This window comes from Mus musculus, chromosome 4 (genome assembly GCF_000001635.26).
Source record: "Mus musculus strain C57BL/6J chromosome 4, GRCm38.p6 C57BL/6J".
Lineage (NCBI taxonomy): Eukaryota > Metazoa > Chordata > Mammalia > Rodentia > Muridae > Mus > Mus musculus.
Window position 1 is genome coordinate 42,939,230 of NC_000070.6, and position 22,108 is coordinate 42,961,337.

Here is a 22,108-nt window from a genome sequence, read left to right on the forward strand (position 1 = left end):
GCACCCATGTAAATAAAGGAAGGCATTACTACTTCTACCCCAGAACAGTAAATGCTCATCCTAGAAACCAGGCTCCAGACACATTTGACCCCAGGTCTCCAGGGCAAAAACAACTGGTTTGCTAGCTTTTTAGCAGAGCCGACCCTAACTGTATTAGTCATGAGGCAAGCCCCACTGAGTTTTGTCCAGTCCAAGGCAAGCTGCCACTGGGATTGGGCCTTCTGGGCCTTCCGCATCTGTGCCCCGCCTTGCAAACCTGTTCTCTCCCTCTGCAGATACGTGGATTGGCCCACCTTCCTAAGAGAGAACGTCATCTACATCTTGGCTGCTCGTCCTAACAGCGGAGCGATCCACCTGAAGCCCCCAGGATAGGTGGGACAGAGAAGCTCAGTTCTGGGACGGTGGCATCCTCTCTCTCTCTCTCTCTTTCCTTTCTTTTTCCTTTACCAACCTCTGGCACTGAGACTCATGGGAATGGGACACTGCCAACATCTTAATTTGTCATTAAGCTTTATGGCACTGAAGCCACCGTTCCCCTCACAACCGAGGCAGTATTGCCATAGTGAGAGGCCCCAAGAGCTGTGGCATTACCTGCTATGGATCACCTCCTGCCCGCACATCATAAAACTACCTGCCACCTCACGCATACGTGTGTGCACATGCGCATACAACCACATACATGCCTAGACATCCATGCCTTCAAACTCCTTTGGTTCTTTCTTTGATGAAAAAGGACCAAAAGCCTTTTGTTGAGCCCCCCTGGTTTAGATAAGAGGGTCTCTTCTCACTCTTTTTATTGGTCAGTTCTGATTCCCAGGAGAAAGAAGGGGACAATTTAAATTCACTTCCCCTCCAGGAGATGCCGAGAGGCCCCCCTGCCCACATGGAAACGCCCTTCGGTGATGACCACTGTTATTTGTGAGTGTCTGTATGTCCCTCAGGTATGCCATGGTGGGAGAACAGTTCAAAACCATCCCGAAGTTTGTGTTTAAATTCTGATTCCTTGTGATAGAGAAGGAACCTAGTTTGTGGATTTCTGCCTGGAGAAAGTGGAGACAGTCTCTCCCAGAGAGCCAGAAGTCTAGGAACTTTTCAGCCAGGTCATCCAACTTCACAAGTCCTTAGCAGAACAGGAAAACCAAGATGAGACCCCTGGTCCCTAGTCTTCAAGTGGTCCAAAGCTCTAGGGACCCAAGAAGAACAGATACACTGGCAGGAATCACTGTGTGTGAGGTGCTTTAGCCTAGGTGGCGGCCTCAGAGGCCGATGAGGATGCAGAAAAGAAAGCCCGGGCTTTTCCTACTTTCCAGCCCAACTCAGCCACAGACATAGAACTGTGGCATCATATGGAGGGCAAGCCACCCTCTTACATAGCCAGAGGAGCTCTGCAGAATGCCTACGCAGTTGTGCTTTTTAAGAAGAGACAACAAAGGCTCGAGAAGATTTGTATCTCAACTGTCAAGAAGTCCTAGTCAGCGTCAGAAGGGGGACAGTGTGTCCTTCTCCCGTCTCCCCAGTCGCTGCTTCTCCCTGATGCTCACTCCGTGTCTTCCCCTCACCTGAGAGGACCTTGTGGACAAGTGGAGAACGAACGCCATGGGTGTAGCAAGCTTGGCCTCCAGGCTTTGTGTAACCCATCACCCAGTTCTGAAGCTCTGGAGTCAGAACATGGTGTGGGTCAGCCCTAAGACCTAGGGATCCAGGTTCTGGATTTCTGTTTTCAACCAGATGACTTGGGTATGGGCAGTTCTGACAACTAGTTCTTCATGAGAGAACTGAGCAAAGTCCCGCAGAAAGCTTGCATTGTCTCCACTGCTGAAAGCACTTGTACTAAAGTGGATGGTTTCAGGAGAAGGAGCATGCTGCTCAGTGTTGAGAGGCTCAGATGCCATGGGCACCTCCAGCCAAGCCTTGCTAAGAACCCTGCATGCTCTCCTTCTGTAGGACCTGCCTTACCTAGAAGCAGGGTAGTATACTGCTGGAGACAGATTATTTAGGACTGAAATGAAGCAGGCAGGAGATACATGTGGGTTCATTTTGAAACCCACAGCTTTTAAAAACTATTACTTAAAGCTGGGCATGGTGGTACATACCCTTAATCCCAGCCCTTGAGGGACAGAGGCAGGTGGATCTCTATGAGTTGAAGGCCAGACTGGTCTAAATAGCAAGTTCTAGGCCAGCCAGGATTACACAAGTGAGACTTGGTCTCAATAACAACAATGAAAATGACTCGGCCATGTTCCCAGGACTGATCAGTAAGATGGCCCATTATTGAATCGAGTCGAAAACAAAGCACAAACCTGCTGGGCTCAAGGACTGCATCTGTAGCAGCCAGCCCTGGGGTTTTCCATTGAGAAGATTAAAGCATGCTAAATTCAGGGGCTCTTGCTCGCTCTCCCGATGAGTCATCTTTCTCTCTCTCTGTGGCTGTGGGCTGCTGAACCGCACAGAGATAATTCATCTCTGGGCTTTGGGAATTGGACAGTGCTTGTCTGCCACTCCCCAGCTGTGGACACTGGGAGTCCATCTCTTCTGTTCCATGGTCCTCTACAGACCAAGACGATGCTTACCACCTTGGAGCAGCTGTTTGTTGCTTCTGTACGGTTGAATGGCAGAAGCCCACAGGCTGAATCGGACTGTGCAGAGCCAGCCCCGCAGCTCATCCTCAACAGGACCAGGCCTATCTGGGATCACCTCTTTACCCAGGATGGCACAGGACAGCTGACCTTTTCTCCATAAGCATCCAGTGTTGTTCCAAAAGGAGGGCCCATTGCTCCCTAGTCCGTTGTTACAGAAGCCCGCCCCAGCCCTATGTCCATAATCTCTCTTTGGTGTGGGCTCAGTGTTTATAGAGGTACACTGTCATCAACCTAGTAAGACTCATTCCCTTTCCAAGCCTTTCTATCACTGTGACTGTCTAAAATTCTGCCAAGTGCAAAGGTTAATGTCTGGCTCTGATGAGGGTCTGAGAAATGTTTCAGTCTTTCCCATCTTGGCTGCTGAAAGTTAAGATCAATGCTTTTCTCAACACCGCCCATCCTGAGCTCCAACCAATAGAGGCTTGGGTTGCATATATACTTCTCTGAAGACCACTTCCCCCAGGCCTGGTTCTCATCCAGAAGTTCTCATCCTTATATTCAGATTAACTAAGGGAACATCAGGATGCCACAGCAGAGCTGCAGGGACAGAGCCGCTGAGAGCGGCTCAGCACTGCATAACCTCTCCGGGTCTGTCCCTTGGCCTCCTTCCCCCACAAGACATTTGAGCAGCAGCCCCTATGGTATCCAGGGATGAAGCAGTTTCCTTATTCCTAGGTACTGATTCAACTCAAGTGCTCTTCCTTTGAGGAAAGCTGCAGCAGAAGCCATGAATACATTGCCTCTTTCTAGCCCCAGCCCAAGCAATGGGCTGGCAGGGTAAACACTTGCCTTTCTGGACCTAGTGCTTCCTAAGGGAGGTCACCTGGACCTTGTTTAAGTGGCCAAGTCTTGGAGTTCCCCCATTCCTATCACCAAAACAGAAAGCACAGAATTCAACTGCCTGGGAAGAGGGCACTCCACTGGGAAGTGGGTGCCAGGGTTGTCCCATGCCTTAGTCCAAAGCACAATAATCATTGCAGGCATCACGGCTTCCCAAAGTGCATAAATCAGTAAGGCGAAGAGAAAGGATCAACAGAAACTGTCTAGTAGGGGCCCATCCAGCCGTGACTCCCCAAGAGGCAAAAGCAAGCAACCTTAAGGCACAAAACTTGAACTGGCAGCAGGCTCTGGTAGTCCACGTCTCCTTCCAACCAGCAGAGTAAAGGCACAGACACAGTTGTGCACCGCATATGTATTCAGAGAGACACAAGTATGTAGAGTCATTCATGGCCCAGAGCGTGGAAAATAGGGGCAAGTCTTGTCTGGACTGATGATTAAGAGACCCGTTTCCATTCTGGAAATCCATTCCAAAAACCGTATCACTCGTCAGCATCTTCGTAGTACAAGCATCGAAGAGTGCTCTTACACAAACCAAACAGCTACCACATTAGTAGGCAATATAACTTATGGGACCACCATTGTGCATGCCATCTGTTGTTGGTTGAAATGTCACTATGTGACACGTGACTATTCTGTACTTGGCTCTAAAAGGCCAAACAACCTTAATGCCAAAATTTCAGAACATCCTGACAGCATCTGTAACCATGGCCCCTTTCTAGCCTGCCATTTACAGTGGAGCCAAGTCGTCACATCCTCCTTGCCATCTGGGTTTCGTCTGCTCGCTGTATCTCTCTTGTCCTGGCTGCAGCCAAGACAAAGGAGCTCTTGAGTGGGCATGATCATTATACGGCCTGGTCCCACAGCTCAGCCTGGGAATATGGTGGAGCCGAGCATTCCTCCTGCTGTTGCTGGCCTATTGCCACTATGTTTGGCAACCTTGTAAAGAAAATGATAGGCTACAGAATCCCCACTAGACCAACACTAAAGAAAAGCTGCTTCCCTCTGGGATGCATGCCCCAGGGGCCCAGAGCTTGGAGACACGGGTTAGGTCTTATCTAGACAAATAGTTTAGAAGCCCATTTCATTCTAGTTTGGAATAGAAAGGGTTGCCCTTTCTATATCCATAATCATCAAAGGCCTTCAAGTTCAGCCTCCAAGCATTAAGGGGTATCCATAGTTTGTTTCCAGCCAAACAGACTGGGAGGGGGGTTCTGAGAGCCCTTCAGTAAGTGAGGACCCAAGGCCCTCTGGCTCCTCGTGACCTTCCCGTGTACTTTCTTGCTGAAGGTAACTTAACAGTAATCAGAGGGGACCAACCCCAAGCCCTGTCTTCCTGTCTACAGCTGCATGATTCTCCCTGTGACAGCCTTCACAGTACTCCAAGCAGGAGCCCCCAGAGGCTGGGCACTGCAGACACCATAATAAACCAATTGCAATGTTGTTTCTGCTGCTTGCTTCCTAGTGTTTGGGGGATCCTCCCATCTCCCTGTCCTGTCCCATCAATGACCAATTCCTGGCTCGAGTATAAGACAGGACACTGTAGCCTTCAGTCCATCTTCAGTGGTCATGTTCTTTGCATGCACGCACATGTGGTGCCTGTCAAAGCTCCCTTCAAGGGACCTGCTGTAGTGTAGTCTAGCACCACCCCTCCCGACTCTCAAAACAGACCGAGAACCGGGCTTGTAGCCACATTACTGAAGCTTCTGCCGCCGCCGACACAACTTTCACACCTCAGCTTCCATCTTCCATACCTCTTCCCATAGGGCAGGGAGTGTCCACCAGGCTCAAGATGACACCGCATGAGTCCCTTCCTATCTCCAGACTCAGGGGAGCTGAGCATTGGGGTAGCAGAAGGCATAAAAATTAGATCCTGGGCTACCAAGATGGCTTCAGAGAGCAAAGGCGCTTACTGTCAAGCTGATGAACTGAGTTCAATCCCCACGGCAGATGACGAGAACCAACTCCTCTGAGATGTCCTCTGATCTCCACGTGTGTCATAGCATGCGTACATACACAAAATAAACATGACACTAAAAAATTAAAATCCTGTATCTCTGTGAACAACAAAGATTCCACTCAGCAACCCTAACCGGAGATTTCCTCCCTCCTAGGAATATTTCTCTCGGCAGCTGCCTCCTGCTCCCAGGGCCTGCTGGAACTTCTCCTGCACACAAACTTCCTCCTGTCCTGCCCTGGCTCAAGGATGTTCCCTCTGCTTTAAAGAAAGCCAAAGAGAAACAATACAGTTTTCCAATTCTCCAATCCAGTTAGACCCAGTGTTCTCCCAGACTCTGTTTTTCCCCAAGGGTCCTCTGGATCCAGTCTTTGCACACCTATTTCCTCATCTGCAAAAAAAAATCTAGAACACAGTCCCTGTCATGTCTGCCTTTTAAACGGATAGGAAAACAAAAACAGAATGAGTTTGGTAAGAAAAAAGCACTTTAGACAGGCAAGGCGCCACCGAGTGAACAGCTAGGATTCCTGTTCCCTGAGAAGCTGTGGTCCATCGTCCAGGCTTCTGCAGTCCCAGGCATGGCTGGAGGTGCTGCCAGTGGCCTCTGTCCACAGTGCTGAAGTCACAGCCAGCTACAGGCCGGCTGTCCTTTGTTCGCACTTTAAGTAAACATCAAAGGTAGAGGTTTCCAAGCTCAAAAGACTGCCCTCAAATTCAAAAAGTATCATCAAATGTTTTTATTTAACTTATTTCAAGTTTTTTTTTCCAAAACCATAATAGACCAGAGATGAATCATCACCTCAGGGTAAAAAAGCTTGCGGTTTTAAGTTGGTATGAGTGATCTATATGAGCTAGCTACCAAAAAAGAAAATTTAAAAAAAAAAAAAAAAAAAAAACTAATGCAACCTGAGGCTACATGGAAAAGAGAGGCAGGCCATCCTGTTCATTCCTGCCAACCCTCTGGAAACAGACCAATCAGAGTCAAGTAGCACAGACCGGAAGCCTGGAAAGGCTGGAATCAAACAAGGCGGATGAAGAACCTGTAAAGGCATGGATTCTGAAGGGGGTGGACATGTGGGTGCAGAAGGTGGACAGTTGGCAATATTTGGCCTATAAAGCTGAAGAGGTCTCTAGAAACAGAGCCCAGGTGAAGGGTGAGCAATGTGAGAATACAGTGTCCTTCTCAATAGAACCAAGGACAACTGAATTACCAGGGAGGGCAGCAAAGCCACGAAAACATTTGACACAGTGTTGAGTCTCAGGGTGAGATACCTTACCAGGTCCTCTTAACATCTGGGGTGTCAGTCAACTTTGAGCGCCTTCTTGCACCCTCCAAGCTGATCTGAAGATATAACTGTAAGTTCAAGCAGTCACATGACTTTAAAGTTTAGCTATCAAAAAGCCAAAACTTCTTTAGTTCACTAATAGGCTCTTGGAAGCTTTCCTTGAGAATCTTATGCTACACGCCCTCTGCTGGCCATCCCTAAAACTGACATCTCCATTCTAAAGCGGAAAAATAACTCAGACCCCGAAGGTACTACTCATCACTGCAAGCTTAGAAGCTCAAGGAGATGCCAGCAAGTACCAAGAAGTTAGATTGCTGGCCAATGCTCAGTCACTGAAAAGAACAGGAAATGAAGGCGTCAGTAAGCTTAAGTGTCTAGCATGAAAATTAGGGCTCAACTATGTCTAGGAAATAAGCTGAGGGTGAGGCTGGACTCAAGGGATTCCTTTGGCCAAGATTGTAACTGGAGTCAGTATCTCAGGCAGATGCCAAAGGTGGGTTTCAGTGTGGGACCAACCCTATGTCCCTATGTCAACACAAAGCACGTATCAAATGAGATGCTAAGAGTCTGACCACAAGAAGTCAGTCTGCATTCAAAGCAGCATTCCTATGCCCAGGTGAAACATCGGGAGATGAGTACCCGGTCACTGGAGAGCTCCAACCATGAATGCCATGCAGGGGACCAGTAGGAGAGATGAGAGACAGAATAAGGCAGCCTCTGGTTTCTTGGTAGTTGCTGGCTTTAAAAATGACAATAGGCAGGCTGAGGAGCTCTTTTCTCCTCAAAAGGAGAAAGTCCCAGCGTCATGAAAAAGCCTCCTCACATGCCATACTGCCACATACAAGTAGTAGGTTCAATCTGGGGAAAGGGGCAGCCCAAGAGCCAATGCTGTCGCTGCGTAGAGCTGGCAGCTGTGGGGGTAGTAGTCTCCCTTGCCTCCAGGATTCGGTTTCTACTAGCAACGGGGCCTGGCATCCTCCCACACCCAGGTCTTAGCAACCATGAGAGCCCCTGGCAACTGCTGCCATGGTGACAAGACAGGGAACTAGGAACAGGCCGAGGGGGGAAGCACTTCCTCTGGAGGATTTGGGATGTGTGCAAGATAGGGGCTCCCCCTCCCATACACAGTCTGTGAGGGAACATGTGCTCCTGCTTAAACACCTCCTCACTGGATCCACCCCCACCCCTCTGCCCACAGGTTCCGGTTCCCTCAGGGTGAGGAAATGAGGGACACCTAGGGTTATGACGTCTCCATGAGGAGGGAGGACAAGCGGGGGTGTCTGGACAACATGATCACAGATGCGTACATACACTGGCAGAAATGGTGTCAATGGCCACATACTTCCCTCACTCTTTATCATGGAGTGATGCCTACACAGACATTTATTTAATCATACCTGTGTGCCGACACAAAGCTACATACCTATAGCAAGTACAGGTACACACTTACAAACAGACTCATGATTATGACAATCCCAATCAGACACACACATTTCTAGTTGCACTCACACACCCAGATAGCCCTGAACACACGGAGTCAATGTCATTTACATTAATCGAATGCCATGTTCAGAACTAAGACATGTGTCACCTTAATTAACCCCCAGAAAAGCCCTGTGGGCTTCTACTGTTGCTTAGCCCATTTGCCCAGAACAAATGAGGTGTGGGTTGGCCAGTGCCCTGGAAAGGCCAATAGGCTAACTGGCTCCACACTCCCATTCTTACAGTCTATGCTGCCCTGTGTTCTCTGGGTCAGATGCCCTAGAAAGTAGGACAAATGGCAACAATAGTGCTCCAGGCAGACAGTGAAGTGTGGGTCACCACTCTGAGGACATAAACCTCCAGGCCCTGAAGTCCAGGCTGACAGTTTATCATCAGCTGAGCCAGGTAAAGGCTCATGGCTAAACCCTCCCTCTGTGCTGGCATGAGCAAGGCTGGGAGCAGCAAGAGACAGGCCTAGAATTAGGAAGAAACACAGCTAGGGCCCCTCACATCAGGAGGAAGGATACTGGTGGCCCCCAAATCCTTGGGGCCAGTACCATTCCTAGATTGCCTCTTCCCAGGATACCATGTCCACTCCCTGCCACTCCCTCATCGTGGCCTCATCCCTTCCTTCTCCCTCTGCCTCATCTGGTTTCTCTGTCCTGCCATTCTATTGCTCCTCCAGTCTCCCCCTGACCCATCTCCCCTTCCTCTCACCTGCCCAGTTGTCTTTGCCTCCCACCCGCATCTTACGGCCCCCTTATCCAGTTCCCATCCCATCTCCTTCAACCAGATACCTGTTCAGTCCTCATACTGCGGGCTCCACACCCCCTTCCTTGCCCCTCTGCCCAACTCCTCTTTTCACCCTAGCTCCTTTTTCTATTTTAAACTCAAATTCCTTTGCACTTGGGAGTTCATGTGGAACAATGGGAAAAGAAGGGTTGTTAAGAATATGCAGAACTTGCCCCCCACCCCCAAAGACCCAGTCCCCTTTCCTGCCCTATTCTGGGGCCTAGGTACTCCAAGCCTCAGTTTACAGTTCCAACTGCTCTTCATGGCCTCATAGATATCTAAATCCGGTCCTGAGAACTGGCGAAGAATAAGGTGAGAGAATTTTCTCAAGCCTTTGTCACCAAATCTCCCAAGAACCCCCTCCCCCTCTTCACCCCCAGATTACCCCCATCCACCCCCCCCCCCCGCTCCCTCCAGCACAGATGGGCCTGGGAGACAGTAACGTGGGCGCCAAGCTCGGTGTCTGCTGGAGCGGCGGCTTCCGCTGGCGACCGCCTCCGCAGGCCCGCCTGCTCCGAGTATCGGGGACACTGGGGCTGAGATTTAATGATTTACTAGGGGGCTGGGGGGCCAGAGATGACAGTGCATGAGGGTGCTAAGAAAGAGGATCATGAAAAGCTGAGGTAAAAGATTAAAGGGGGAACTATGAGCTATGAGATTGCAGACTATGGAAGCAGGGAATTGAATTAAGAATTAAGACAAAAGGCGGGAGATGGAGGGGGAAGTAAAAAGATACAGAACAGGGCAGAAATTTGGTGTGAGGGAAGACCAGGTATCACAGGGGGTAAGAAAAAGGACGGGGGGGGGGGGCGGGCAGCGAGGAGAAGATGGAAGGTTAGTTTATAACGAGGTTGAACTGGACACTGTGGACTCCAAGTGGCTGAGAAGCCACTGCTCCTAAGCGAGCCGCTGTGAAAGGACTGAAGATGGAGGGCATCTGGACAGAGACTCAGGAAGGTGTTACCAGTTACTAGCGCAGAGGATAATCACAGGGGCACTTAGAATCTCAGCTCTATCCGGCTCTGTTTTGTGTTACAGTTAAACCATGGCAGGTCAATCCCAGGTCAAGACAAGGGAAAGCTAAACCAGGCCAGGTCAAGTTGGATCACAATCTGATAGAAGACGAGTAAGAAGGGATGAGCTTTGGATACTGATCCAGAGCCTTTGCCTCTCCTTCGACTCGAAAGAATGCCTGGTGTCACCAACAACTGATGAGTGCAGCTTTCCTAATAGGTTGTCTTTGAGGTTGCACTCGTTCCAGAAGGTTCTCCCTGGACTCAGGCGGTGGCTAGAATGTCTCACCTTCTCATACTGGAGACTGGACTAATATAGTTGCCCACACTGGCTTGGGTCGAAATCACAGGGACCAGCCAATAAAATCAAAGGGCGCCTGGAGTTGCCTCCCTATGTTCTTTTCACCAATAACACGACGAGATGGAGAAGAGGTGTGGTTGATTGATCCCAGAGGGCACCAATCACACCCACACCAATCACTGCCCGGAATGTGTGCGCGTGTGGCCGGGTGACAGGGGCGGAGAAGAGGTGGCTATCACCCGGACGCTCGTTGAGAGGTATCCAATCACAGAAGAGTCTGAGCTGAGTGACGGATAGACCGGGCAATGGGAAGCGCGGAGGCGGAGCCGTGGGGGCGGGCTCCCGGTCCCGCTGTCTGCGGCCGGCGGGCAGGCGACTCCTGTCCCGAGTGGAGGCGGCGGAGCCGGAGCCGGGGGAGGGGGCAGCGGCTGATAGAAGGACCGCGGCGGCGCCCGCAGCTCCTCACCGGTGAGGGCGCTGAGCGAGGACTCGGGGGTCCCGGGAGTGGGGCGTCGAGAAGAGAGGTCCTGGTATGGGGGGTTGGGACACCGTGGGCCCATAGTCTCCTCTGTCGTAGGGGTGAGGGGCCTGGGAGCTCGGGGTCTGCCAGGTGCTGGGTATCTGCGACAAGGGTCGGGTTGGGTCGGGTCGGATTGGGTTGCGCCGGGCGGAGGCGTTTCTGAGCAGGCCAGCCAGCCAGCTGGGGTGACATCACCGACCCCCCTCCCCCGCGCGAACCCCCTTCCTTCCTCTCCCTGCCGCGCCTTTTGTCCGGGCCAGGCTCGGCTCTGCCCCGCCCCTCCCCGCCCATCTGCGGGGGAGGAGACTCCCCGTCAGTGACTTCATTGAGTAGGTTCTTGGGGATTGGGCTTGGGTCCTCCCCAGAGAGGCGAGAGGAGCTCACTGACTCTCAGGCCCTCACTATCACACCTGTCACAGGTACACACGCTGCCACTCAACAACTACACACTGTCACTGCCAGCCTCACTGTCACACAGCCGAACAGGCGCTCACATCATTCAGCCAGACACTGCTGCACCTGAGAGCAGGTGGCCACTGGATCCTCTCTCTGCACTCTACACCTGGGGACCGGGTCCAGCTCCCTGGGCACGATACAGGCCTTGCTGGGTCACGGCCTCTGGGAATCTGAGGAGGTGGCTTCCAGAGCTACAGCGTCCCAAGCAGGCTCCGGTGGAGCGATCAGAGGTGAGGGGCTTGGCTGGGCATGTTTAAGCGCACAGTGCTGTCCTGCCCACCCCCAGCAGCACCCCCACTGCAGGCTCGAGGAGCTTTCCGGAGCTTCCCACACTTCTGGGGAGAAGACTTCTTAGCCAGCTTGATGTTTAAAATTCAGCTGGAGCCCTTAAAACTTCGAGCGTGGACGCTGAATGGGTTTGTAAAGTTTCGGTAAGTCCCTCCTGAGAAGGGCGCTCATACCCATGCCAAGTCAGATTCTCCACATCAGCCATTCCCTGCATTGCCTCCTTCCTTCCTCCCTGTCATCCTCATCTCCCCCCGGTATGTGCATGAGTCCCCTTGACCTCACCTGTACTTTTGAATGAATTGTACCCCATGTCATTCATCTCTCTCTCAAACTCATGTTTCCACGAATATCTCCAATATTTCAGCTCTTAGGTTCTCCCTCCCAACCCATCAGTAACGTGTGGTCCACTTCAGCCTTTTCCTTTTGTCATCTCTCATCCCTGTCCGTCAGACCCTGTCTCCTCCCTGTACTTGATGGTCCCTCTTGCTATCTGTCCTCATTTTTTCTTTCATCCCTAGCTCTACCTTGACATACTCATTCTTCATCAAAGGCAGAGCCATGCCTTGGGGCTCCTTTGTCATCCTACCACGTGGCTTGTGGGGAGGGAGAGGGAAGGAGGGTGGAAAGAAGGAGGGAAAGGAGGCAGGTCCTGAGAGTTTGCCCTGTGTCTGTAGAGGCAAGAGAATTATGGGTCTAGAGCAGCTAGCAGGTGGGTGCCGGAGAGGAAGCTGGCTGTGGTGGGGAAGAGATATTGAAGGACTACAAACGGTGGGTGGGCTGGTAAGCTGGGTCACTGCCCTCTGCCTGGAAGCCGCTGGAGTTCCCTGGGCACCCTGTTGCTGCTGTTCTAGGTTTCTTCCTGTCCTGGGGGAGAGAAAGTGTGGGCTGAGGCAAAGATGGCAGACCACCCATCTCCCTCTCAGACTGCTTTTAATGCCGTTTCCGAAAATGGCTGCCCTCCTCCAGATGATCTTTCTTCTCTGCCTCCCCCAACTCTAGGCTCCCCCACAGGCGTGACATGCTGGTGTGGGGAGATGGGGGAGTACCCGCCTTTATAGTGCCTTCTCTTTGTCAGAGTGAGGTGGCTTTCAGTACCATGAGTCAACCTAGCCACCTGCAGCAGGCAGGAGCTAAGGTCACTCTCCCTGCCTATCTGGGGCCCCCTTAACTGTCACAGCCCTCACTCCTGCCAGGACGCCTTGTACACTTTACTACTGTGAGGTAGTCAGGGGCAGAAAGGCAGGCCTCAGCTCTGGCTGCCAGGACATTGTTAGAAAGACTCTGGTTCTCCCTGTTTTACAAGGGTTGGCTACACCTCAAAAAGGCTAAAGGATGGCACGTGGCCACTCCTTCATATCCCCTCCCTTCATATCCTCCTCAGGTCCACTGATGGAAGCAGGTTAAGAGTAGGAACCCTGGCTTGATGTCCTTGGGCCCCACTTAGGAGTATTAGCCTAGCATGGAGTCAGATCCTAAAATGTAAGGGTAGGTAGAGGAGGGGCTTGCAGCAAAGGGATTTAAGACATGGAGGTTAGTGTCCATGGTCTCCTGGCACCTAGGCTTTAAGAAGGCCGTTTCTCTGATGGTTTTGTTCACTGCCTTTGGTGCTTAGGCAGCGCAGACAAGCAGTCACACTTCAGTGTGTAAATACTGGGAAATGAGTAAAGGCAATGTTACCCTGGCTGGGGGAGAGAGTGTCCCCCTGCTAACGAGGGTGTTAGAAACAGCAGTTTCCAAAGGTGTGAGTCACTCTGTGATCTGAGTCACATGTGAGGCTTAGCATAGTCTGGGGGACAAGGACAGAGAGATCTGGGGTCCCCGGTGGCAGAAAAGACTCCAAACTCCCATACCCCAATTCAGCTGGCTGGAGACTGGAGCCTGTTCCCCATCCTAGGCTCCTGACCCAGCTGTCCTCAGCCCGGGCATCATGCCTGAGGTGTGGCGTAGGAGAGACTGTGAAGCTCAGGTGACCTCACTCAGTGCACTGACCTTCGCCAGCTTCTGTGTGTGTCTGTCAGTCCACAGTGCCATTTCGCTCAGAAGGGCCTCTCGGGGGTCCTCAGGCTGGCCCCAAGGGCCTGGGCCTCTGCCTAGCCCCAAGAAGTAGGCCACAATCTTCAGCCAGAAGCTGAGACGGAATCATGGAATGGTTCATGTCAGAACGGGAAGACATCATCTAGCCCAAAACTTTCATTTTACAGATGGGGAGACAGAGGCCCAGAGAATAGGCATGACCTGCTGAAGGTCACACAGGGAGTCATTTAAGGACTGCAGGATCATCAGGAGTGGGCCTGGGCTGTAGAGAGTAGGGCATCAAAGACTGGCCCTGGGCTCTTTCAGGAACAAGGAGCCCAGCACCGGTCCAGTGGCTGTGATGGGAAAAGATTATTACAAGATTCTTGGGATCCCGTCTGGGGCCAATGAGGATGAGATCAAGAAGGCCTATCGGAAGATGGCCTTGAAGTACCACCCAGACAAGAACAAAGAGCCCAACGCCGAGGAGAAGTTTAAGGAGATTGCTGAGGCCTACGATGTGCTGAGTGACCCTAAGAAGCGGAGCCTGTACGACCAGTATGGTGAGGAAGGTAAGGAGACAGAGCACCAGACCCCGTTTGTCTGGAGCCCTGGGTGAGCCCTGGTTCTCGGAGCAGCAGCAGCGTTGAGGGAGGCAAGTTCCCTCACTTACCTGGCCCCGACTCACTCTCCTCCCCACCACACTCTTCTCCCTCCCTCATCCCCTTCTGGCCCTAGAGAGGCCTGGACACTGTGCCAGAGGCCTCCCCCTCCCCCCACCTTCTTCCCTTCCCAGCCTTATTAGTCCTGCCTGAAGTGCCCGCTGCTTCATTGGCTGATCAGAAAGGTTGGGGAGAGAGAGAGAGCCTGTGACTCTCTGAGGACGGCATTTACATTCATCAGCATAAAAAGTCTGGCCCCTGACTAGCCAGCCAGCGAATTAACTCCTAGAGTTCTGAGTGGAACCGGTTATTGCCACCCCCCCCAACCCCCCTTAGGATGGCAGAGGAAGTGGCAGGGGTCCAGGAGTGGAAGGGGAGATGTTGCTGGCATCTTACCCTCTCCCTAGGGCAGCTGGTGGCCCTGCACAGGGAGGGCAGCAGGAAAGGCCCAAATAAAGTCCCTGGGAGGGTGGCTCCTCCCAGCACATCCCACAGGCATGATGCAGCTGCTAATTCTGGGCCTGCCCCTCGGGGCGCCTGCCACCCGCCAGCCATGGGCACCTGTCAGGCTATATTAAGAGACATTGTCACAGCTGAGGACTCTCCTTACTGGGAAGAACTGTCCTTCCTCCTAACGACATCCTCCGCTCTTTCATTGTCCCCTTCGCTTTCCCCAGTCTACCCTCAGAATGAACCAGGCTAAATGACATGTACTATTCCTGATTAAGTGCAGGGGCTCAAGAGAATGTTCTTTGTGTCACCTCTTCATGTTGTGTCCTGCTCATCTCTGCCTCTCTCCTCCCTGTGCCCCATCTTCCCGACCCCCCCGCCGACCCCCCCGCACCCCCACCCCCGCTTTAGTCTCCATGCTGCGAGCTCATCCCATTTTTCCCTGATTATTCCCAGACTTGTCAATTCTCAGAGAGACCAGGCACCTGCTCAAATCCCCAGCATCCTCCCAGCTAAGTTGGGAGGATGGGAAGTATTGGGAGTGGGAAAGAAGGAAGCAGTGCGGGCACCACACCCCCGTGTGGCCAGTCTCAGAACTGCATTCGCTCCTGCCCTTAGCCCAACCTTTGATAGGAAGATGGGAGAAGCTACCCAGAAACTTCCTCCCCCACCTCAATCGGGACAAAGCCCAAGTGAAGGCAACACTCAGACTCGGACCCTAAGCCTAGACACTGAGTTCTGGGGTAGATCAAGTGCACTGTGACCCAGGGAAAACCTCTGAGACTGAAGGAAGGAGAAGTAGCCTTGAGAAGTCAGTTATATTGCCGTCCACCCTGCCTCTTCCTCAACAGCCAGCCAGAATCATTGTACCAGAGTTTGTGTGCAGCACTGGCTTGGCTTGGGACAAGTTGTTCCCTGCTTGAAGTGGGGTGGGTGGTGGAGTAGGACTCCCCACAGTGAGAATCACCCCCCTGTTGTCATCTAGCCAGCCTCCTGCTCTCTCACCAAGCTCTGCCTAGCTTCTTATACTTGCTTCACAGCTGCCCTTCAACAGGGAGAAAGAGCAGACCCTCTCCCCCAAGTCTTAAGAAAGGGGTTAAGAGGCAGCTGCCACGAGCCCCGGAGTGCCTGCTACTTACATGGCCTCTCTAATGAAACCCAAATCTGTCCTTGTGGCCCCATGAAACAAAACAAAACAAAACAAAACAAAACATCATTTAAGCCCAGGTTACCAAGACAAATTGAAATTTTAGATAAAAGGCCTCACAAAAAGCTGAGAATGTAGCCTAGTGCTAGAGCACTTGTCTAGAGCAGCGCACAGCCCTAAGTCCCACCCCCAGCACTAAATAAACAAGCCTCAGTGAGAGAGGCCCTTCCTCTAGCCTGGACCCCACCCCTGAATCTACAGGTCCCAGATCAGTCTGTGTTAATCCACATCCTTCCTACAGCTCCACCAAGCGTCCACCATCAAAGCGCCATCCAGAAATCCAAGTCCCTCTGACAAGAGGGAGCAGCTGGGTTATCCCTTGCTTGGTGCCATTGACTTGTGGTGGTTGCTCCACAAGTCAATGTGGGATACAGGGCTGGTATGGTGTTACTCTAGGGCACTGGTCCATTATAGTCTGTGTCTGTACAATATGGGAATGACAGTCCCTGAAGCTGTACAATACTAGATCACAATATGCAAATAAAGTGACTGGTATTTTTTTTCTAGAGAAAATAGCTCCTCATTTTCTTTTTTTGTTTGGGTTTTTTTTTTGTTTTATTTTGGTTTTTGTTTGTTTTTATTTTTCGAGACAGGGTTTCTCTGTGTAGCCCTGGCTGTCCTGGAACTCACTCTGTAGACCAGGCTGGCCTTGAACTCAGAAATCCGCCTGCCTCTGCCTCCCAAGTGCTGGGATTAAAGGCGTGTGCCACCATGCCTGGCTCAGCTCCTCATTTTCATGTCAATGAGTTTTCTTGATTTTTGAGAACTCTTGATTTCCAGTTTGAGCAAACTGTAGGGAGAGAGGAAGCAGAGTGGAATTAGGGCTTCCTCCTAAACTGTATCCACACTAAATTCAGGACAACTCACTGATTCGCCTCCTCTGTGGCCAAACCCTGGCTGTCTCGTAGAGATATGGGAGTCAGGTGTGGCCAACAAACCAACCTTTATGAGGCGTCTTTGGACTGTGAGTGGGAATAGTTATATAACTTAAGTCATGTCTTCTAAGTCTCCCAGTCCTGACTTTCCCATGTATGGGTTAACTCAGCTTGACGGGACTCTCAGGATGCAGCTTGTCTTGGTTTGCTTTTTGAGACGAGGTCTCAGTATACAGCCCAGACTAGCCTAAAACTCTCAATCCTCCTACTCAGACTTTATAGAGTACTGAGATTACAGACATGCAACACCATGCCATGTACACATTCCTAAATAGATATCCAATTGAGTAGAAATTAACCTCGTCCAAAGCCTTTCTTATTCTGTCAGCGTGGTCCTCTCTGGGGGTTAGAGACTGCTTGCTTCCCTCAGCCCAGGAGCCAGCATTTAGTGGCAGAGGGAAGGGACTGGGGTGGGGCGAGGATGGACCACACTGCCCCTAACTTCTCGTCCCCTTTAGGCCTCAAGACCGGCGGTGGTTCCTCAGGTGGTTCCGGTGGCTCCTTTCACTACACCTTTCATGGGGACCCTCATGCCACCTTTGCTTCCTTCTTTGGTGGCTCCAACCCCTTCGATATCTTCTTTGCCAGCAGCCGCTCCACTCGGCCCTTCAGTGGCTTTGACCCTGATGACATGGATGTGGATGAAGATGAGGACCCATTTGGTGCCTTTGGCCGCTTTGGCTTCAATGGGCTGAGTAGGGGTCCAAGGCGAGCCCCAGAGCCACTGTACCCCCGGCGCAAGGTACAGGACCCCCCTGTGGTGCACGAGCTGCGGGTGTCCCTGGAGGAGATCTACCATGGCTCCACCAAGCGGATGAAGATCACAAGGCGGCGCCTTAACCCTGACGGGCGAACTGTGCGCACCGAGGACAAAATCCTGCACATTGTCATCAAACGAGGCTGGAAAGAAGGTACCAAGATTACCTTCCCCAAAGAGGGCGACGCCACACCTGACAACATCCCAGCCGACATTGTCTTCGTGCTCAAAGACAAGCCTCATGCACACTTCCGCCGAGATGGCACCAACGTGCTCTACAGTGCCCTCATCAGCCTCAAGGAGGTGTGTGTGTGTGTGTGTGTGTGTGTTCGCACGTGTGTATGTATGTGCTTGTGTGTCTGTCTTTCTGTCTGTTAGAGGGTGATAGGAATCATTTCCTGCCTGCCTGCCATGGTCTTTTCCCGTGTACATCATCTTCCTCCCTCTCCACTCTTTGCCTACTTTTCCCTCACTCTGTGTTATTGTTTTCCAGGCGCTGTGTGGCTGCACCGTGAACATTCCCACCATTGATGGCCGAGTGATCCCTTTACCCTGCAATGATGTTATCAAGCCAGGCACCGTGAAAAGACTCCGTGGGGAGGGACTTCCCTTCCCCAAGGTGCCCACTCAGCGGGGAGACCTCATTGTTGAGTTCAAAGTTCGATTCCCAGACAGATTAACCCCACAGACACGGCAGATCCTTAAGCAGCACCTCCCCTGCTCCTAGGCTCTGCCCTGGCCAGTCTGGAGCCTACCACAGCAATACCCCCACACTCACCCCATCTCACGTGGACCCGGCTGGATGTCCACTGGACACTGGCACTTTTCTAAAATGCAAAGCCACTGATTTTCAGGAGACTGTTCCTGTTCCCGACCCCTTTCGGAGCTGGGCTGCTTTGGGGGAATGGGAGGGCGGTGGGGAAGAGCTAGCCCAGACCAGGGGTCAATTTTCTGTCACGTGCTTTGAATCCAGTTCCCACTGCAGTGGCTGGAGAGAGACTTGAGAGCTACTCGGAGCTATAGATTCCTTGTCCTGCCTGTAAATAGCATGCCCTCCTCCCTCTGAGCCTTGCTAACACTTTTCCTCTCCCTTCCCTTTGGCTTCCTCCTGTTTCTGGAGAAAGAGGATAGAAAGGACACCGCTTCCCACCCCACCCCGGGTGGGTCTGTAGTGTCCGAGGCCACTGCACAAGTGTCCGTGCACACGAAGCATTTGCCAAAATGGTCTCTGTCTCTCCGGGAGACAAGAAAGGACAGGAGATAGGAAGGGAAGGCCCGTTACCTGTGAACAAGGCTGTTCTTTGAGCACGAGACACTTTTCATTTGGGGCAGGGAAGTGAGCCAACACTCAGGAGCCTCCCCAACAGCTGCCCTGCCTGCACCGCACAGAGTTGGAGGATCTGTCCCCCTCAGCTGCTCTGGGGAGTGTTCAAGGGTGGAGAGAAGAAAAATGGGGCTGAACCATCCCAGCTAAGAGGTGGGGCAGGACCCATTTCCCAGCCAGCATCAGGAAGGAAAAGGGCTTTGGGGTCAGGTGGCAGCTGTTCCCCACCAAGAGATTCAGGATCACAGGTTTCCCCCCATATCTCTGAACTCAGGGCCTAGCCACCCCAAACTTCCAAGCCCCACTTTTGTGATATGTGAAGCTGCTTCTTTCTTACTTGGAGGCTGTGTTGGAAGCGTCCAGCCCCTCTCTGCCTGTGTGACCCCCACCCCACCCCACCCCACTCCCACAGTTGTATAGAAGTCGAATAGTGAAGGAGCTGGGAGAAAACTGCTTCAGCTGGTCTTGGGGTGGGGTTCTTAGGTTTTCTCACTTTGACAAGCCCCTGAATGTTTTTATAGTAGTTTTTTGTATTTTTTTGTAATGACAGTATTATGAAAAAAATAAAGTATTTTAAAAATATAGCCTCTGCGCAGAAGCAGTAACCCTGGTGCAGGCAGGAACACAGAGCCACTGTCAGCCTCCTTCCAGGGTCCTGGGCACCCCAGGAAAGCCGGTCAACCTTAGCATATGCTGAGGCTCAACTCTTCTTCCTATAAGCTCTGACCTCTTGGAATTCCAGAACATATACCCCAAACGACAACGCTAGAAGCCACAGCCCAGCTGCCTATGAAAAAGACACCCTCGATTGTGAGAAAGAGGGCCCAGCCCCTTCAGAAGCTGTCAACACGAGAGCTAACACACTTGTCTAAATGTTCTCTTTGAATTAGAGACACTGTTCCTTGCAGGACGTGGAGGGCTTTCTCACTGATGAGAATAGGCACACTCCCAAAAATAGAGCCTGGCTACCAAGTGCGCTGGAGACGGCTCAGCAGTTAAGAGCACTGACTGCTCTTACAGAGAAGCCAAGTTCAGTTCCCAGGACACATCAGGCGGCTCACAACTGCTCACGGGGATCTAACAAGTCCAGCCTCGTCAGGAACCTGCACTCATGCACACACACTTATAAATAATAAAAAAAAATGAATTTTTTTAAAGTTTGGGCACAAAGAAGATAGATAGAATAAAGATAGATAGATACAGGTGAAAGGTCCTGGCTGGGGACCTGGGCTCCATGATGGACATTAAACACAGTTCCTGCTCCTTGAACCATACCATCTTATGGGGTTGTCTGTCCTGTATCTCACCCACCTGTCCCTGCCAGACAGCTCTGATTCTTAGGACCTTGTGGGTCTGGGTGAGAAAGAACCCTGTGGTTACAGAAATGGCTACCTTCCAGCACGCCAGCCACACTGCTGGCGAGAGACCCAAGACAGCCTTGAGACCACAATAATGGCTGCCCTCTGCTGGGCCTGGCTCCACACAGGTGGACCTTGGGCTTCTCAGGACCTTTCCGATTCACTCTTCATCCTGGGGCAGTGACAGTGACAAAGGCCCCTGCCCTCTGACACGAGGCACTTCCTGTGGGAGGCTCTTCCTCCTACTCCCAAACCAGGGGATCTGGTTCACAAAGATGTCGGCTACGGTGAAGTGGATCCCACCCTACCGGATACTACCCTTTCGTCTTCTGCACTAGGAATTCTAGAGTGATCTCACTCACTTAAGGTTAAATGTTATCTTGTGTCTTCCCTGAGACCCACAACCTCAGGGTCCGGGTGTTCTGAACCAGTGTTCTCTTCTGGCCTCGGTGGACACACAGGACCTAGGAAACTGTCCTGTCTCTATGTCTGCACTGAGCACACTCTCCTGGCCCATGGGTCCCTGAGATCCTAGAAACCAAGCTATCTGAGGCAAGATAAGCTGCTGTGGAAGTGTGTGTAGATGTGTGTGTCCATACACACACAACTAGAAGGGGGAAGAGAGAGAGGAGGAAGGAGAGAGGGGGAGTAGAGGGGGACCTTTATGAAAATAAAGGAACTAGAGAGTGTTTCCTGGTGGGCCTGAAGATTTTCTTGCCTGGCCAAGTTTGGGAGGAAGGAAAGGAGGTGGATTGATTCTGTAAAGAGAGAACTATGCCAATCATCTGTCACCTTAGTCACTCAGTTTCCCGACACCTCTCAGCTCACTGGACATCTGACTGTGCCTTGGGAGCTCCTTGGACCTCACGTCTCCTCAGCCTCTTCTGGGCTATGAGTGAATTTCTGAATCTCTCATATCCATCGAAAGAGGAGAGTGAAAGGCTGTTCCTTTCTGTGATGAACCTTCCTCCAGCCTCTCTTCATCTTCATTCTGAGTGCTGCCCCTCCACAGCGGCATTCTGGTGTCTGGTACCCTGGCAGCATTCACATGCTGCTGGGTAGGTAACTCTAGACTGCCCCTTGTCCCCACTGCCACAGTTTATCCATGTTATCAGGAGAAAAAAGTTCTCCTTCTTGAATTGAGGGTCCCCTTGGAGTCCACAACCCATAGATTTCTCAGGTCTCTCTGGACATTTTTTTTTTTTGTCTGTTTTGTTTCTTTTCGAGACAGGGTTTCTCTGTGTAGCCCTGACTGTCCTGGAACTCACTCTGTAGACCAGGCTGGCCTCAAACTCAGAAATCTGCCTGCCTTGCCTCCCAAGTGCTGGGATTAAAGGCATGCGCCACCACGCCTGGCTCTCTCTGGACTTTTTTGCTGACAAATGAGGGGATGGGCGCTAGAGATCAAACCCAGGGCCGTAAACACTCCAGGCAAGTGCTGTCCCACTTAACTATACATATCCTTAGCCTCAGGACTGGGTTTTGCTTTTCTTCAGACAAGCTTTCCCTACAGCCCTGGCTATCCAGGACCTCACTATGTAGAGCAGGCTAGCTTCAAGCTCACAGGGATCTTCCTGCCTTTGCTTCCTAAGTGTGTGGCACCGCCCCTAGCAATGGGGTTGATTTTTTTTTTTATCTTTTTAAAAGTTAATCTTTTTTTATTTTTTTTTATGCACACTTGTGTCTTGCCTACATGTATGTCTGTGTAACGGTGTCAGACCTTGGAGTTACAGACAGTTGTGAGCTGCCATGTGGGCGCTGGGAATTGAACCCAGGTCCTCTGGAAGAGCAGTCAGTGCTCTTAACCACTGAGCCATTTCTCCAGCTCCAG

The 22,108-nt window shown here is 51.7% G+C and overlaps 2 protein-coding genes across 21 annotated transcripts in view; both read left to right on the forward strand.

The window, feature by feature from the left end:
* The window catches only part of Phf24 (PHD finger protein 24), a 72,135-nt gene extending 66,612 nt beyond the window's left edge, over window positions 1–5,523 (forward strand). For 9 of the 15 annotated variants that reach the window (XM_030253408.1, XM_030253409.1, XM_006537815.3 and 6 more), the window contains one exon: window positions 276–4,922. In XM_030253408.1, the coding sequence (XP_030109268.1) occupies window positions 276–372 (97 nt within the window). In that variant the 3' untranslated portion in view covers window positions 373–4,922. Of the gene's footprint in view, window positions 1–275 lie in introns of all 15 variants that reach the window. The other 6 variants (NM_001355693.1, NM_001346526.1, NM_172690.3 and 3 more) reach the window with 1 other exon arrangement.
* Window positions 5,524–10,637: 5,114 nt separating this feature from the next.
* On the forward strand, window positions 10,638–20,196 carry Dnajb5 (DnaJ heat shock protein family (Hsp40) member B5). 6 transcript variants are annotated; one of them, NM_001355438.1, is made up of 5 exons: window positions 10,638–10,775; window positions 11,247–11,714; window positions 13,912–14,156; window positions 17,297–17,898; window positions 18,089–20,196. In NM_001355438.1, exons 2-5 carry the CDS (start codon window positions 11,533–11,535, stop codon window positions 18,320–18,322), a joined length of 1,263 nt encoding a protein of 420 aa, NP_001342367.1. In that variant the 5' UTR covers window positions 10,638–10,775; window positions 11,247–11,532; the 3' UTR covers window positions 18,323–20,196. The 6 variants fall into 6 exon arrangements, with proteins under 6 accessions (NP_001342367.1, NP_001342368.1, NP_001361096.1 ...); NM_001355439.1 differs by having other exon boundaries at window positions 11,573–11,714; NM_001374167.1 differs by having other exon boundaries at window positions 10,661–10,775; window positions 11,247–11,513; window positions 18,089–20,193.
* The last annotated feature ends 1,912 nt before the right edge of the window (window positions 20,197–22,108 follow it).